Source organism: Sciurus carolinensis, chromosome 8 (genome assembly GCF_902686445.1).
Source record: "Sciurus carolinensis chromosome 8, mSciCar1.2, whole genome shotgun sequence".
Lineage (NCBI taxonomy): Eukaryota > Metazoa > Chordata > Mammalia > Rodentia > Sciuridae > Sciurus > Sciurus carolinensis.
The window spans coordinates 16,184,779-16,201,879 of record NC_062220.1 but is presented as its reverse complement, the minus strand read 5'-3'; the positions used below and the strand labels follow the sequence as shown (position 1 = coordinate 16,201,879).

Genomic DNA, 17,101 nt, shown 5'->3' with positions numbered 1-17,101 from the left:
GTGATATAGCTCAGTTGGTAGAGCGCTTGCCTCACAAGCACAAGGTCCTGGGTTCAATCCCCAACACCAAAAGAAAAAAAAAAAAAAAAAAAAAAAAAGCATTACATACACCTCTTACTAGAAGCACATATAAAGTCTGAGCGGGACTCTGCTAATTAGCCTCCTCTATGCCAGCACACACCTTTTCCATATTTGAGCTCATGAGGTCCATGCAGGGTCCAGTCGAAATTATTCACACAAATAGAATCCACATGGGCACGACCTGTTGCATAAAACAGCAAGCTCTCTTCTTTCTGCATCTTCGATTTCTTCCTAATATGAGAAATGACAGACTCAACACCAAGAACATTCCTCTCCCAGTCTACTTAACAACATTATTCCCAACTAAAGTCTAATCATTTATATTTCATTCAATTTCAAAATGGAAAACTTAGGCAGTGGCTATAAAATGATAAATTTATGAAGACGTTTAAAGGATAGACATATAGAATCATTGAACTGTGAAATTGGAAAGCTGAGATTTTTAGGCAATGGAAAAAAGAGAGAGAGAGAGAGAGAGACCAAATACTAGAGTAGTTATTTGACTACTAAAATAAACCAGCAAATATAAAGTTTGTTAGATCAGAACTAATCCTTCCAAATTCTATGTAAACCAATATGATCACATGGCCACCAACCTTTCAAAAGCTTGCAAGAGCTCTGGGTTCAAGATCTTCTTTATCTTTTCAATCTTGAAATTTTTCATAGAAGCTTTAAAATATTCACTTATTTTGGTATATTCTCTGTTTTGGTTATCAAGCTCTATCAACTAAAAAAAAATTTTTAAATATATTAATGTGAAGCAGGAAACATTGAAAGTTTGCTATATCTACATGTGTGGCCCCTACTGAGGATCACTACCAGTTCTCAATAGCCAAGGGGATAGGCTGGTTTAGGGTGTTCATTCCAGGTGTAGACACCCAATAGGCAACGGGCCTGTCTGTTCAGATGACCTCAGGTTAACAAAGCACTGTGCCTAAGGACAAAGGGATGTCCCCTGCAGTGTCTGATTTAGTCCAGTGACCTGACAAGGCCCTTGCTTAAAGCTTCAAACCAATGCAGTGACAGAGGAATTGAAGGTACCCTTGGAGTTCAAGCAGATTGGCCTTCACAAGGGCTAGAGCCAAACCTGGAGTCTCAAGTCTAGGAACAGTTCCACCCTACCAGGCTAGTGGCAGAGTGAGGCACATTGAGCCAAGTCATTTTTACTCTCTGAGCTGGTTTTCTCATCTGTGAAGCAAGGTACTAATGTCTACCTCAAGGATTGCCATCAGGATCTGCCCATATGCCATCATATGTGGCTGAACCACAAAAATGATGAGGCTCCCTGTCAGGGTTAGTTGTCCTCCAGAAAAGTGACACAATTAGAAGTCTGTCTTTGAATCCTGAACCTGGAGTTTTGTGGAAGCAATTCATTCATTCAAATCAACAAACATACATGCTTATAGCAAAATACTTTCCCCCCTCTTTAAAGGATTCACCCACCAATCAAGTGAAAAACAAGTACCTGGTAACCATTCAGAGGGTGGGAGCCAAGATCCCACTGAGGAAGCAATTCTGAAGTTAGCAGAGACTCTGCTGCAGGCCGCACCAGCTGATGGCTACAAACAGAGAATGAAAATTCACTTGGGGTCGTGTTTCACATGTCCAGGTGACTTTCTATCCATAACTTCCTAGGGATGCAGGGTTTATTTCTTTATTTTTCTTTGAAGTACCTCCTGGCCTGTTCCTGATATAGCTGTACAAGTAGTCGTGTTTTTTTTTTTTTTTAAATTTCAGTAACTATTCACAATTTAGTAAGTTAAATGCCATCTCTCCATTGATTTAAAGTGTAAACACATAGATTATGTTTTATATTTTGGTTTAAGCTTCAAAGATACTAATGTGTTAGAATAAAGCAAGTATCAGTTATAACTTTTGGTCAAATGATAGACACTGAAGTACAACAACGGATTTGGGAGAAAGAACACTGTCTTTGCTGCATTAACTGTATTTCAGGATAACCACGGAGGAAGAAAAATTCTTCTTTTAAGATGAATCACAGCTAATAATTGTAAGAGAAGCAAAAGAATTAGAAAACCACCATTTGCAACACCTAATGGTATATACTGAATTCAAACAGTGACCATAAATAGCTACTAAGACCATTAATTGACTGATCAAATGGAGAATGCTGTGATGGAAGGATCAGGTTGAAGTGACTGAAACCTCTACTTACTCTAAATCACTAAAAACAGGATAATCAGGTGTTACCTGCTTCCTAATAAGATGCCGCAGGAAGTACAAAGCATCCCTTGTAGATTATTCTTTTTTTTTTTTTTTTTTTTTTTTTTTTTTTTTTTTGGGTGCTGGGGATCGAACCCAGGGCCTTGTGCTTATAAGGCAAGCACTCTACCGACTGAGCTATCTCCCCAGCCCCTGTAGATTATTCTTGACAGAAAAACAGAACCTGTATCTAATCAGTCCTCAGATCTCATCAATAGGTTACAGAAATGACCCATAGATCTATGAGGATACACTTTGCTACATTTTGAATTTGGGGAATTCTATAAGTCAAATCAATCTTTTCTTAAAAAAAAAAAAAAAAAAAAAAAAAAAAAGAATAAATTGCATGAAGAAAAAGTGGAGGAGAGAAGACTGTTGAGAGTAAAAGAAACTTGAGAGACAAATCAACTAAATGCAATGTCCAGACCCCGTTTGAATGCTGATTGGAACAAACCAACTGTAAATTGTCACTTATGTGACAACGGAAAAACAGAACACAGGCTGGGCACTCAATGATGGTAACGAATCACTGCCGATTTTGTTAGGTAGGAAAATGGTATTGCATGATGTTTTAAAAACTCCTTATCTGTTAGAAACATGCCTAAAATATTTACATGACAACACAGGTGTGATTTGCATTCAAATATTCCAGCCAAAGAAAAAAATGAGAGGTGATGGTTAGGACAGATGGAACACCACGGCAAAATCGTGACCGCTGCTGAACGTCGGGGGCGGGGCACCCAGTAGGGTATCCTTCAGTTCTCTCTATTTTCGCCAGTGTTTGAAACTAAACACAATCAGAACAATTACCTTTAAAAATTTAATGCTTTAGGGGAAAATCTTTTAAAGATCTCCTCGTGTAAAATGAAGGGTCTGAGGGAATGAGAAAGATCGGCCCCAGCCTCTCTGTATTTTAAACTCTGATTTCCACTCTGTATTTGCATCTGTAGTGCAGGACAGACTGACACATGCACGATGAGATGCCCAGAGGGGGCTGGGCTGTAGCTCAGTGGTAGGACACTTGCCAGGCACATGAGAGGCACTGGGTTCCATCCTCAGCACCACATAAAACTAAATAAATAAAATAAAGGTATCGCATCCATCTACAACTAAAAATAATAAATAAATAAATAAATAAATGAAATAAAAGATGCCCACAGAGCGTGGAGTGTGCTGTATGTAGCTCACATCTCCAAGCACTGCATAAGCACTCATGGCCCTTGTCCTATTCTGACAGCAGGTGTCCCTGATGGATGGGGGACAGCAGCATTAAAGCTCCTTCTCTGCAGGAGCCCCAGTGACACCCTTTTTCTCAAATAATTTTAGCCATTTACTCTCACTTTCTACCTACGTCACTGTGTGCCATGCATAATTCAGAACATTTCAAGAGCTTCAAGGAGATGATAATGGGAACTGGAGGGGAAAGAAAGGGAGGCAAGGAAGGGCTTTGCTAGGGATGACATTTACACACAGAAGAACTACAGTCACACACTGCGTGCTGAGAGATGCACTGTCGGGTCATTCTGCTGCGTGGACCTCACCCACTGGGTTTGCAGAAGCGTGAGTGGCAGAGCTCACTAGGAGAGGCTATGTGGGTTGGCTGATGTGTGGCTTGTTGTTGACCAGAACTTCCATGTACTTGTGCAACTCCCAACTGCAGCTACTTATGTTGTCTCATCCACAGAACGTAAGCTCCACTAGGGCGTGAACTCCACTCCTCCCTCTCCCCACCTGCAATCTTTTTAACTTTATTAATCTGAATGTTAAAAGTATTGGAAGGGGCCTTAGATTAGCTAGATTGATCTGATTCTAATTCTTGGGAAATTGAAAAGAAACTCAGAGCACGCTGAGTGTGATGGTGCATGCCTGTAATCCCAGCTACTTGGGAGGCAGAGGAAGGAGGATTGCAAGTTTATGGTCAGCCTGGGCAACTCAGGAAGGCCCCATTTCAGTGTGAAAAACAAAAATTGGATGGGGATGTAGCCCAGCGGTAGAGCGCCCTGGGTTACATCCCCAGCCATGTTTTTTAAAAAAAAAAAAAAAAGCAAGATGGGGAGAAATTCAGAGAAAATTAGGCTAATTAGTGGCAGAAGTTTGGAACTCTGAGGTTAGAATTTACTCAATTCAGTCCTCTCAATCGTGCATGTAATAGTCCCCTCTTATCTGCAGAAAATACATACCACGACCCCTCAGCAGGTACCTGAAACTGCAGGTAGTTCTGGACCCTATATATACTGGTTTTTCCTAATTTATCCTACATATGATAAAGTTTGATTTAAAAATTAGGCACGGTGAAAGATCAATAATATAATAAAACAAGAATTATATCTACTGTGTTATGTGCATGTTTTTCTCCCAATATTAATGAGTCAATAATAGGTCAGTATCTTTTTGTTGGGGGTGGATACTAGGGTTTTACCATTAAGCCACATCTCCAGGCATTTTTATTTTTTTTTATTTTGAGACAGGTTCTTGATAAGTTGCTTAGGGCCTTGCTAAATTGCTGAGGCTGACTTTGAACTTGCAGTCCTTACCTCAAGTCTCCCAAGTCTCTGGGATTACAGACATCCACCACTATGACTAGTTAATAAGTCAGTATCTTATTGTACTATACTGTTTTCAGAATGTGGTTGACAGGAGTGTGTATGTGTGTATGTGTGTATGTGTGTGTGTGTGTGTGTGTGTTTACATGCACACACACATAGTTACTGAGTGTGTTAATACCAGGGGAATAAAAATATAACCAGAGAAATTAGTACTTACTGAACTAATCCTCAGTACTTACTGAACAGATCCTCACAGCTAATGAGCAATCGGAAGATTCTGAACTAAGGGGATCTATAGCTAGTCTTTGACCTGGTCACGGGCAAGGACCTGTGATCCCAGGCTGCTCCGACTCCTTGGTAAATGGGAACTAATGTTACCCCTGAGGCCAGAGGTAGCTCATTTCCCCATCCCAGTCTTGGATTCTCCCAGGATAGTATTTTCTATGTTCCCTCAGATTTATCCTTCCCTTTCTCACAAAATACCTTGAATTCCTATAACCAAAGAAACCTAATCACAATACCTTGATTTTACACCTGCCTTGAAACCTGTCTGACATATTTACACATCACCAGTGGGGGAAAAAGTCCAAATCCAAAAATGTTTGTGAATACAGTAGATTTTACTGAGAATTTCATGAGCAATTTCAGGTACTCTCCTATGGCAAAATTTCCTTTGAAAATCCCCTTTAATGCAAGTCAGTGTAATTATTATGTCAATTAAAAATAAATTAAAACAAAAAAGCTCCTTTAACCAATGTCATCTACCTTCTAAATCCTTGCTCAGGAACTTCCTTGTCCCTTTTTTCTCTCCATCTCTTCCTCAGCATCGCATCCTCTATAAACCACACAGCACAACCACAGACACACAGAAGTCACAGCAAAACAAAAACCCAGCGCTTTTGATTATTTCCTAGGTATGTCCCCATTAATCCAGTCATTATTGATATTGTGGGTCACAGTTGGAAAAACTGAAGCCCAGGATATTTAAGAGACTTGCCTTAAATCCCTGTGAGTTAGAGGAAAACGCCAGTTTCCTGATTTAATACTTTTTTTTTTCCCCCAGTGCTGGAAATGGAAACGCAGAGCTTCACACCCACGATGCAAGTGCTCAACCACTGAGTTCTGCCCTCAGTCCCCTGGGCCAGTGTCTCTCACTCATCTGTGACTAAGGGGACTGTTCACAGGTAATGCAAAGGGACACTGCAGGGTAAAGCCTGCAGGAGCTTTCCAAGAACACAAGATCCTGATGCATGAGAACTTGAAGAGATCAGGGAATGAACACCTCAAACATCTGCCAGCCAACCCTGCTGGATGACACTTACTCTGGTCCCCTTTTCATTTGGTGCATATCCAGGGAAGAAACAAATTTCGGCCTTCTGATGACATCCTTTTGAGTCTTGGAAATTATGTTCGTCTGAATCATCCCTTTAAACAGAAAAAATAAAAACAAGAATCAAGACTCAGCCCCAGAAAATGACTCACTTTTCAGAGCTACTTACACAGCAAATGTTCATGACTGAATTGTACATGTATGGATTTGGATGAAAACTGTTCATGATAAAAAAAAAATAAATAAAAAAAATTTATATCCCTCACTGACCTTACTCAAAGATTCAGAATGCAAAGTATTGAATCAACATTCAGAAGAAACCTAATCTCCCCCCACCCCACCCCCACACGTACCGCATGGGGACTGAGCCCAGGGGCACTTTACTGCTGAGCCTCATCTTCAGTTCTTTTTATTTATTTTGAGACAGGGTCTCACTAAGTTGCTGAGACTGATCTTGAACTTGCAATCTTCAGCCTCCCAAATTGCTGGGATTACAGGTGAGTGTCACTGTGCCCAGTCAGGATTAACCTAATCTTTAAATAAAAATTAGATGGCAAAAGAGAGCTAGGGCACCCAGATGACAAGACATCATCCATTCAAGCTACCCTAAACAGGACATCAGTGATTTGGGGCTGGAACGTGATAGAGCTTATTAATTTTTTTCTTTCATCAAGGGTGAAATGTCATTTTCAAGTCACGCATGTTGTAGTCCTGGCTCCAAACTGCAACAGTGATCCTTTTAAAAAGTAATCGCCACACATTGTACAACCATGTTGGAAAACAGTTTGGTAGTTTCCTATGAAGTTAAACATGTGCTGCTATATGATCTATCAATTCCACTTCTAGATATATATAGATAAATAAAAACCTATTATCTATAAGACTTTGCATATGAATGTTCACAGCTACATTATTATATAACCAAAAAGTAGAGATAATCTAAATATTCATCAACTGGCAAATGGATACACAAAGGATGGTAGATCCTCATAATGGAATATTCAGCAATGAAGAGGGAGAAACAACTATACATGCACCATCATAGATGAATCTAGAAAACATTGTTCTGAGTGAAAGAAGCCTGCTATGTATAGAATACGTAGTGCAAGGGTCTATTTATATAAAGTTCTAGAACAGGCAAAACTAATCTATAGGGATATAAAGCACACCAGCCACAGCTTGTCATGGGAGTAGATGAGGTGAGTGAGGGGAAGCAGAAACCCACAGCAAAGAGGCAGAAGCAAACTTTTGGGGTTTGATGAAAATGTTCTCTATCTCGATTACGCTGGTGGTTACAGGCATTTGTCAATACTGGACCAACTGCACACTTGAAATGCATGCATTTATTGTAATAATTAAGCCTCAATAAAATGCATATATTTTATTGTCATAATCAAGCCTCCATAAAGATGACGTATAGCAAAACAAACATAAGAGCGAAAGAGCAACCCTGATCACGCTGCAGTGCTGCAAGACCTTCCCACAGCTTCCATGTTTAAAATCAAAAAATCCAGGTTTCTCTTTGCTTTCATCTCTTGCAGAACTTCTTCCTTTCTTTGAAACTTTAAGCTTGGCTGCACCTGCCAGCCTCAACCTTAACGGCTACCTCTCCTGGAGTACCTCCTCCCACGGGCATGGGCTGCTCCCTCCATTCCAACGGTTCCTCCTTGGCCCAACCTGGGTGCTCTCCCCCTGCCTCCTCCAATGTCTGGCTCCTTCATCCCCGTGTGTCATTTTCTCCAAAGCAGTTACCACTTTCTGAAATTACCTGATCTGCTCACTTGCTCATGGACTTTCACTACCCTCTTGAACATGGGTTCCAAGAGAGCAACCTCACCACCATACCCCCAGAGCCAAGGACAGAGCCTGACACACAGATGCACTCAAATTCTAATTTGGTGAATGAGAGCAATAGAAAGACAGTCTGGAACACCACAAGCTGCTCTGAGCTGGTTTCTATGAACCAGGTGAACAAAACCAACTGACCAAATTGCTGTAGACTCAGGAACAAGGCACTTTAGTTCTCATCTCTACATCACCCTTTTAAATTGTGAGAGCCATATATTACCACCAAAGACAAAAACTTTACGGTTGTTGTTATTATTATTATGAATAGAATTGAACCCAGGGGTGCTTAACCACTGAGCCACACATCCCCAGTCCTTTTTATTTTTATTTTGAGAATGGGTCTCACTAAGTTGCTGAGGCCAGCTTTGAACCTGCAATCTTCCTGCCTCAGTCTCCTGAGCCACTGGGATTACAGGTGTGCACTACCACACCCAGCAGGTAAGTCATTTTTAATTCCATGACCCCATAGAACAGATTTTCCTTCATTGTTTTCCAGTTGTGGTTCACACGCACATTGTTGCAATGATTATGCACATTAAAATTTTTCAAACCTTTTTCCATTTTAAATATACACATAGAAAAGTGTATAAACATAAATTTGTGGTTCTGCCTTTTTCATTTAACAATATCCAGTTTTTCTTTTACTAACGCAGTTTTCATAATTGTAGTTTTTGACAACTGTCTAATACACACAGGCATGTCATATTCCTATTTGTTTAGCATTACTCCTCTAGTACACAGGCTATTCCTATTTTTTTAATACTACAGATAAGGGTTCAATAAAGCTCTTCACTGACGAAAGCTTTTATTCCCCACTTTCTGGTAAATTATTTTCTAAGGAAGATTTCTGGGGGATGAAACTAGTAGGACTATTTCAACATGTCTCAACATGGACTGCCAGGTTGCTTTCCAAAATGGTGAGTACGAGGAGGGCTGGGGACATAGTTCGGTGGTGGAGTACTTGCCTAGCATGCTCAAGGTCCTAGGTTCAACAATCCCCAGCACCACGTGCACACACATGCACACACACACACAGCCAGTATAATGGTCCTTAAAATCCGCATTACTTAATGTACACTAAGTGGTACAGGACTCAAATCTCAGGAACCACCTAGGAAGTCAAGGTCCTGAGAAAGTTTCAGTTCCTCCAAAATACCTGCCAAGCAGGTCCCAAAAGGCAAGTTTCTGACCGTGTACAAGGGTGCCCTGGAAGTGTGCCACTAGGACACTACCTTCAGAGGGAGGACAGCTCCTGCCGTTTTCTTACTTAACATAAGAAGAGTAGAGACACTGGTAGATGCTAACCAGAAGACCCTCCTGTAGTGGTTCAAATAAATACGGCAGAAAGCACACTGCTTTAGTCAATGTGATGGATGAAACCATCCATCCATGGATCTAGTGATGAACTCTCAAAGGAACAGCAAGTTTCTAAAACTCTGAAGGTGTCCAAAGGCACAAGGCCTCCACTGTTGTCATCAGCACCTGAAAATTCAACTGCCCACCCCGAATGGGAAACTCAGACCAGCAGAATTAAAGATCCGCCCACCTCGAGATGAGGAAGTGGGCTTAGGTGCCCTTTCAGGGCTGCAGGCGGGTGGTTGCAGCCAGGGCTCTAGAACACAGGCCCAACCGCTGCTGGCTGCACTCTGCTGGGCTGCTCACCTGGCTACCAAGAACCCTGCCCAGTGTGAGATACACATTCGCAGTTCCCACTCCCACACGGACAGGTGAGTTGGATTCCGACCACACACGACACGGTCAAACACAGAAACTCACCTTGGAAACTCAGCTCGTAGTTCCGTGACCCCGCCTGGAAGGGCACCACTCCTCTGGGACAGGACTGGAACAAAGACTCCAGGTAGGTTGAGTCGATGTTCGAACAGGGCTGGTTGTTGCTCTAAGTTTAAAAACAAATCAGGCAAAGACTTTAGAGTAGGCTTTTAGGAAATCTCGACTGTTCCATCTCATATGCTTTCATTTTATCCATGGAATTTGAACAGGAGTGCATCTTGCTCCCAAGCCAGATCACAAGGGCGTTCAGGCAGAGCCATGTCAATGCCGTAGGTGGTCCACCCTCTACACGAAAGTGGCTTGGATTTGCCACTGGGGCTATAATAAAAGGTGTGAGAACTACTCAGATAATATAAAGATCTAATCTCTGGCTTCAAGGTATCTGTGAAGCATCTGAGCATGAGAACCAGGTAAAGAGGAGTATGCTGATGTAGCTACAGAGCAGGTGAGGTCACTGTTCCATGAGGTCACAGCAAGTGCAACAGACCAGGGCGGACTGAATGTTAGCCCCTAATAGCAGGAGTTCACAATATTTAATGGTGGTGAAACATCTGCTTCTCGTGAACTAGCACGGAGGGGCTAATGACAGCAAAATCCTGCCAGCAGCCATGGGTGGGGAGCTACAGCCTGGAGTTCACAGCCCCTATAATGACACTGCAGACTCCTCGGCTTTCAGCCGTACTCATTGCCTTGCCGGTCCCTAATGGCAATGCCTACTGGAGATGAAGGGAGGGCACCAGGATGGAAGCATCCACGGAAATGTCCAGTCTGGAGAAGGGCCAGAGCTCATCTCTAGCTTTGGAGGAACATGTTTGAGCATTCAAACATTTGCACATGGTGCACAATGGGATTAAATCTGAATGTTGCTACAGGAGGCAGAGGAAGAACAAAGGGTAGAAGGCGTTAGAACTTTCTAACCTGCAGCATACAACAATGAAGTCATGCCAGGTAGCTGTTTGTTGCAGTAGCACTGGGATAGGAATGATCAGAAAAGAGATTGCTGCCATGACAGAATAAGCCTGGTAAACCATATACATTTTTTGACCCAAAGACCGACTGAAGTTGGTCAGGCAAATAGTCATGGGCCTGAGGGTTTCCCAACCCTCTAACTGAAGTCTTGTATCTACTGAATACCTGCTCAGCCTTATAGAACCCACCCTGTTCCTGGCTTGAAAGGCCAAAGTCTTTCAAACTTTGATGTACATGTGCATCACCCAGGGATCTAGATAAAGCACAGATCATAATGAAGGATTTGGGGTTCCACATTTCAACAGCTCCAAGATGATGCTGATGCCACTGGTCTGTAGGGTCTAGACCAGTGCTGTTACTAGAATATTCTGCAATGATGGAAACAGTCTCTGTGCTGTCCTATATGGTATTTAAGGGAGGCAAAATCTTGCCTTGAACTTTTTAGGGTTTTTCAGCTGGGCCTTAGAATTAAATTGACATAAGGAAAAACATACAAACTTTTACACGGGAGACTTCACCAGAAAACGAAGACCTGAAGTAGTAAGTTACAAACATATTACAAGGCAAGGGGGCTTGGCTGGTGCTCAGTGGATGGAGAGGTGGCCAGGAAGACAAGGTTTTCCTAACAGGCTTGTTTGTACAGATCTCCCTCTGCCCAAGCCCTGTCCTTGATGATAAGACCATGACCCTCCTTCTGCTGTAGGGGGGCGTCTTTCACATGGAATTTCATTCCCTGCTCTAAGAAGCAGAAGGAAGGGAGGTCAGAGTGATCTTCTTGCACCTGCTGTTTTCCAAGTGCCTTTTAACTCAAAACAGTTGATATACCAGAGGGGCTTATTTTTAACTCCTTCGGTAGCCTAGAACTATGTGACGATCGAGCATTCAAAATGTGACTAGTGCCATTCGCTGTGGGGCTGAGGTCCTGATTTTATTCTTAAGTTTAGTTTACGTAATTTTAAAATTTAATAGCCACACAAGGCTATAGGCCATCGTACGGGCCAGCACAGGGCCATTAAGTCAGTGACCTGGCTGGGCACCATGCTGACCTTCTCAGTCGTGTCCACACACTGTACTTGTGTTTGTGGATCATGGTAAAGTCCCCAAGGATGACATTTCCCTTCAGGTCAGTGCACACCCACAGCAAAGGTGGTTCTCAGGACTGGGATGATGTCCGTGCATGTGAGAGTCAGGAGGTCACACAGTCAGCTGACCAGTAGGGGTTCTGTCCAGAGACGACTCTCAAGGCTGGGGCATCTTTCTCCTCTCTCACACCTGTGTGCTGTCCAGGTCACTCACCAGGTGACCTGCTTTAGTAAGGGTCCCTTCAGTTTTTCTTGTATTTGCACTAAGCTGGCCCTAGCTCTTTGGAAATCCCCAGTCAGTATTGTCTCATGCTCCTAAGTGACAGGCAATGACAACCTTGTGAGACGCTTCATTAGTCCTTCTAGCTGTTAATTAATTTAATAGTTGTAATGTGTCCTAGAGTGTCCTACAGTACTGCGGTTCTGCATCAATGAAGAGATGATTGAATAAGGTTGGGCCTTCAATTATTTATTCTCCTAGACGACTTGCATTTATGTCTCAGTTGCAGTGGCCTGGTCTTGGCTTTTGTCCTGTGCCTCAATTACTCCTGCAACCCTGGCTTTCTAGAGCTATCACCTGCCCTGACTCTGAGCAGCCCTCTCAGGCCTAGGGCCCCTGCCATTCCTCCATGTCAGCTACCATAATGCCCAAGCTTAGCTCTGTGCTGGTGAGCATCTGTAGGAACTGCCTCTGCACATCCCACCTGCTGCAAACCCAGTGATCACCAGCCTCTGCTCTACTGTTCTATTACTGTCCAACAGCCCACCAAGTCAATCATCACCTCCAATACCATAGCATCTCCCAGCCCACCATCTAGGTATAAGTCCTCATTAAGCTCCCTCATTAATTTCCCTAAAAGGGTATCAATTCCAGAAAAATCACGCCAAGCAAATGCACCAACCCTTCGTTAGTGAAAATTTCTGTACCCCAAGTGCCTAGCATGTCTGAGGCACTGGGTTCGATCCTCAGCACCACATAAAAATAAAGTATTGTGTCCATTTACAACTAAAAGTATTTTTAAAAAAATAAAGGCTGGGGTTGTGGTTCAGTGGTAGAGTGCTTGCCTAGCATACGTGAGGCCCTGGGTTCAATTCTCAGGACCACAGAAAAATAAAATAAAGGTATGTGTCCACCCACAACCAAAAAATATATATATTTTTTAAAAATGAAATAAAACCTAGCTGGGCTCAGTGGTGCACACCTGTAATCCCGGCGGCTCAGGAGGCTGAGGCAGAAGGATCATGAGTTCAAAGCCAGCCTCAGCAACAGGGAGGCGCTAAGCAACTCAGGGAGACCCTGTCTCTAAATAAAATACAAAATAGGGCTGGGATGTGGCTCAGTGGTTGACTGCCCCTGAGTTCAATCCCCTGTACCAATAAATAAATAAACAAACAAACAAACAAATAAATAAAATGAAAACCTGCAGGGCACATCTAAAGACTATCCAGTGAACTTTCTTCTCCAACTATGCACTAGATCAAAATTTGAACCACAACTGAGTCATGAGAGAAATGGGGCTGCTCATTGTTTGGAGTTCAAATCTAGAACCACCACTTCTATTTTAATTGAAGAGCCAGCAAGGAAAACTCTAAACCCAGGGACTGATTTTCTTTCTTCTCTCTCTCTCTTTCTTTCTTTCTTTCTTTCTTTCTTTCTTTCAACAACAGAAGAGTCAACTTAGTGTCATATAATGTCACATAACGATGGGTCTAATGAATAAGAAACCATAAGAATTTATTCACACCTTCAATGAATACAGAACATGTGTTGCAGATTAAATGAATTCAACATTGCATACATACACAGACATAAAGTTATAGTCTACAAACTGCATTTAATGAGGGTCCTAAAGAATTTTGTATTAACGAGCTCAAGAAGCTTCTTAATGTCTTATTAGGGAACACAATCTACAAAACTTGTGTAAATTTAAATTTAGATACCAATTATACCCCACCAATAAGTCTCTGGGACCCTGTCATCAGGGAAAAAAAAAAAAGGTTTTCTCACTTTTCTCCTTTGTCTCAGTAAATTGCAAGGACCTGACACAAGAACTATTAAGATCTATAATTTACTTTTATTTTGACCGAGGCCACTTAGTTCAGGTTTCTAACTTTTATTCCCTCGGGCACTTCTACAGAACTGTATTTTAAGAATCTGTGCAGAGTTCAACATCACAGGAGCCTCTCCACACCATTCAGCAGAACGTGTTCCGAGAGACGCTACCTGGGCCCCCATGGGAGAGGAGAGCAGAGGGGACCCAGCTCTGGGGCCCTATCCTGTTTCAAGGGAGCAGCTGGGCTTGACTTCAGTTGGCTCATTTAGGTTCTTCAGAAGATAATTTGATAAAACATCTGCTGATGAAAAGCAGTCTGGACAGCACCGTGCTACTGAACTGACGGCAGGACGGTTGACTGTAGAACTCCCCACCTCCCGAGGCACACCTTGCTGTCCCCTCCATGAGACCCGTAGAGATCCCTCCCCAGCAGAAATCAGGGTGCCTCTCCTGAGCGGCCGGTGTGTTTTGCCATAGAGGTGCAGGGGATTTTGTAACAGATGGTGTTTCTGTTTGCTTTGGCAGCTTTGCAGCTCAGAATCAAATTCAGAGGCCACTGACTTAAACCTTTGTAGAACCTGAGGCCACGTTTCCTTTTCCTTACTTCAAAAATCTCTTGTTTTTGTTCTTTCTCATCACTCTGATCTCATTTTCTATTTAAGACCTCCCTTCCCTTTCTTCTCTGCACGCCTCTTTTTTTATCCTATGCATCAAAGGACAGAGACGTAAGACAGAAGTTCAGCTTTTCTAAACTTCTACCCCCTGTTCGATGTCCCCTCTGTGGGTCAGCCTAGAATCTTCTAGTTCAGGTCCTTCCAGTCCATCTGGATATAAACTCTGGATACTAGTATCCATCTCTACCAGATGTGGCTTCAGTGCTTGAGCAAATGAACACACCCTCTGGTACAATTACCATCCCACCCTCTCCAGCAGCCTTCCAGCTTCTCTCTCCTGCTCTCTGCCGGCTCACAGAGGCAGTCTCTGTACAAGTTAGTATTAACACAGAGAAAGCTACCACGAGACCCACCCCCACCCCTGATAGTGAGGAAGAGGGGTATATGACTGACTCATGTCTTCAGGGGTTCCTTAAAAGTGACTAATAGAGCCGGGTGCGGTGGCACACATCTGTGATCCCAGCAGCTCGGGAGGCTGAGGCAGGAGGATGGTGAGCTCAAATCCAGCCTCAACAACTTAGCAAGGCCCTCAGCAACTCAGAGAGACCCTGTCTCTAAATAAAATATAAAAGTGGGCTAAGGATGTGGTTCAGTGGTTAAGAGTCCCTGGGTTCAATCACCAGTATCAAAAAAAAAAAAAAAAAAAAAAAAAAAAAAAATATATATATATATATATATATATATATATATATATATACACCTGTCTCCAAATAAAAATTAAATAAAAAGAGGGTGTAGCTCAGTGACAGAACTTGCATGCACCAGACCCTAGACTCCATCCCCAGTACTGATTTATTAAAAAAAAAAAAAGTAATTTGTGTTTTTGTTTCTGATTGCAATAGGAATATATGCTTGCTTAAAAAATGTAAATATGGGGCTGGGGAGATAGCTCAACTGGTAGAGTGCTTGCCTCATAAGTACAAGGCCCTGAGTTCGATCCCCAGTACTACAAAAAAAAAAAAGAAAAAGAAAAGAAAAGAAAAAATGTAAATATGGCTGGGGCTGCAGCTCAATGGTAGAGCTCTTGCCTAGCATGTGTGAGGCTCTGGGTTCGATCCTCAGCACCACATCAAAATAAATCAATAAAATACAGGTATTGTGTCCATCTACAACTAAAAAAATAAAAGTAAATATGGCTAGGTATAAGTAAAGAACATCACTTTCTCCACCATGTCCACTCCGCATGGGTGGGCATGTAGACTTCAAACATTTTACTAATAGTGTTTTCCCCTCTAAATTGGCAAGTTTAAGTGAGAGCCTCCCACAAGGGGGAATGGTACTCACCTCTTCCCCATACTGAACCCATTTGTCAGATTCATTCTTCCAATACCAAATCCATTTGGTGGCAAAGACAGAGTTGGCTGACTTCGGGATTAAGGCGGATGAAGGAGTGGAGAGGCGTCGGATGGGACTCAAGTTACAAGTCATATTCCGGAAATTGAATTTATCAGTTCCTACAAAAAAGCTGAGAGAGAAAATTGTAAAGGAGATGGAAATGCTTCCTTGACCTGTTTTCTGCGCTCTGGTCTCTTCCCTAATGAGAGCACAGAATTAAAATTTTAGAGCTGAAAAGGATCTTACACACAGAAGAAGAACTGAAACACAGAGCGTAAAGAAACTTGCCTATGCTACTTATTTAATGACATCATGAATCGTATTGATTCTTCCCTCAAAAAATATCCCAAAGTAAAACTGCTCACAAAACAACTGATATGTTTAAGGGTAGAAAGTGCCTCGGTTGGGTGTGGTGGCACATGCCCGTAATCCCAGTGGCTCGGGAGGCTGAGTCGGAGGAGTTCACGAGTTCAAAGCCAGTCTCAGTAATTCAGCAAAGCCCTAAGCAACCCAGTGAGATCCTGTCTCAAAATAATAAAAGGGTTGGGGTGTGGTTCAGTGGTGAAGCGCCCCTCAATTCAATCCCTAAAACAAAAAACAAAACAAAACAAAAAAGTGGAAAGTAAATGGCTCGTAGTCAGCCAGGTTGAAAAATTATTATTTAAATAGTTACCAAAGTATAGTCTGAGACCTTCTGAAAGAGCTGACAAGGTCAAAGTAACTTTCAAAATTAAATCAAGACATTTAATGTTGCTTTTTTGGTTTCAGGCTTGCACAAGGGCACAATGGAGTTTTCTGGAGGCTACGTGATTTATAATTTCACAATAGATTTTTAAAAAGCAGCAGATTAGAGAATCTAGACATCTTCTATTAAGACCAACATTACAGAGATTTGCAAATATATAAAACAATGTCGCTCTTCTTGATAAATTTTTGGTTTTAGAAAACAGTCATGGTTACAGTTATCTATATGTAGTAACTGACATAACAAATGTAATTATATGAATATAATTATATAGAAATGTTAGTTATGCTAAGGAGTTTATTATTGTCATGTGTGAGTAGATTGATAAAAATTTAATTTTTCTCAGTTCTAATTTTTAATATGACAAACATTGATAGCTGTAAATTCATAGAAACAGACATTCTTTGGAATCCTCAATACATA

At 41.9% G+C, this 17,101-nt stretch overlaps 1 protein-coding gene across 1 annotated transcript in view; it reads right to left on the bottom strand.

The window, feature by feature from the left end:
- The window catches only part of Zc3hav1 (zinc finger CCCH-type containing, antiviral 1), a 54,821-nt gene that overhangs the window by 8,272 nt on the left and 29,448 nt on the right, over positions 1–17,101 (bottom strand). Inside the window, exons 7-12 of the mRNA XM_047560851.1 lie at positions 15,883–16,063; positions 9,805–9,925; positions 6,173–6,275; positions 1,547–1,640; positions 678–808; positions 182–312 (exon numbers count right to left, since the gene is read on the bottom strand). Of these exons, the coding sequence (XP_047416807.1) occupies positions 182–312; positions 678–808; positions 1,547–1,640; positions 6,173–6,275; positions 9,805–9,925; positions 15,883–16,063 (761 nt within the window). The remainder of the gene's footprint in view (positions 1–181; positions 313–677; positions 809–1,546; positions 1,641–6,172; positions 6,276–9,804; positions 9,926–15,882; positions 16,064–17,101) is intronic.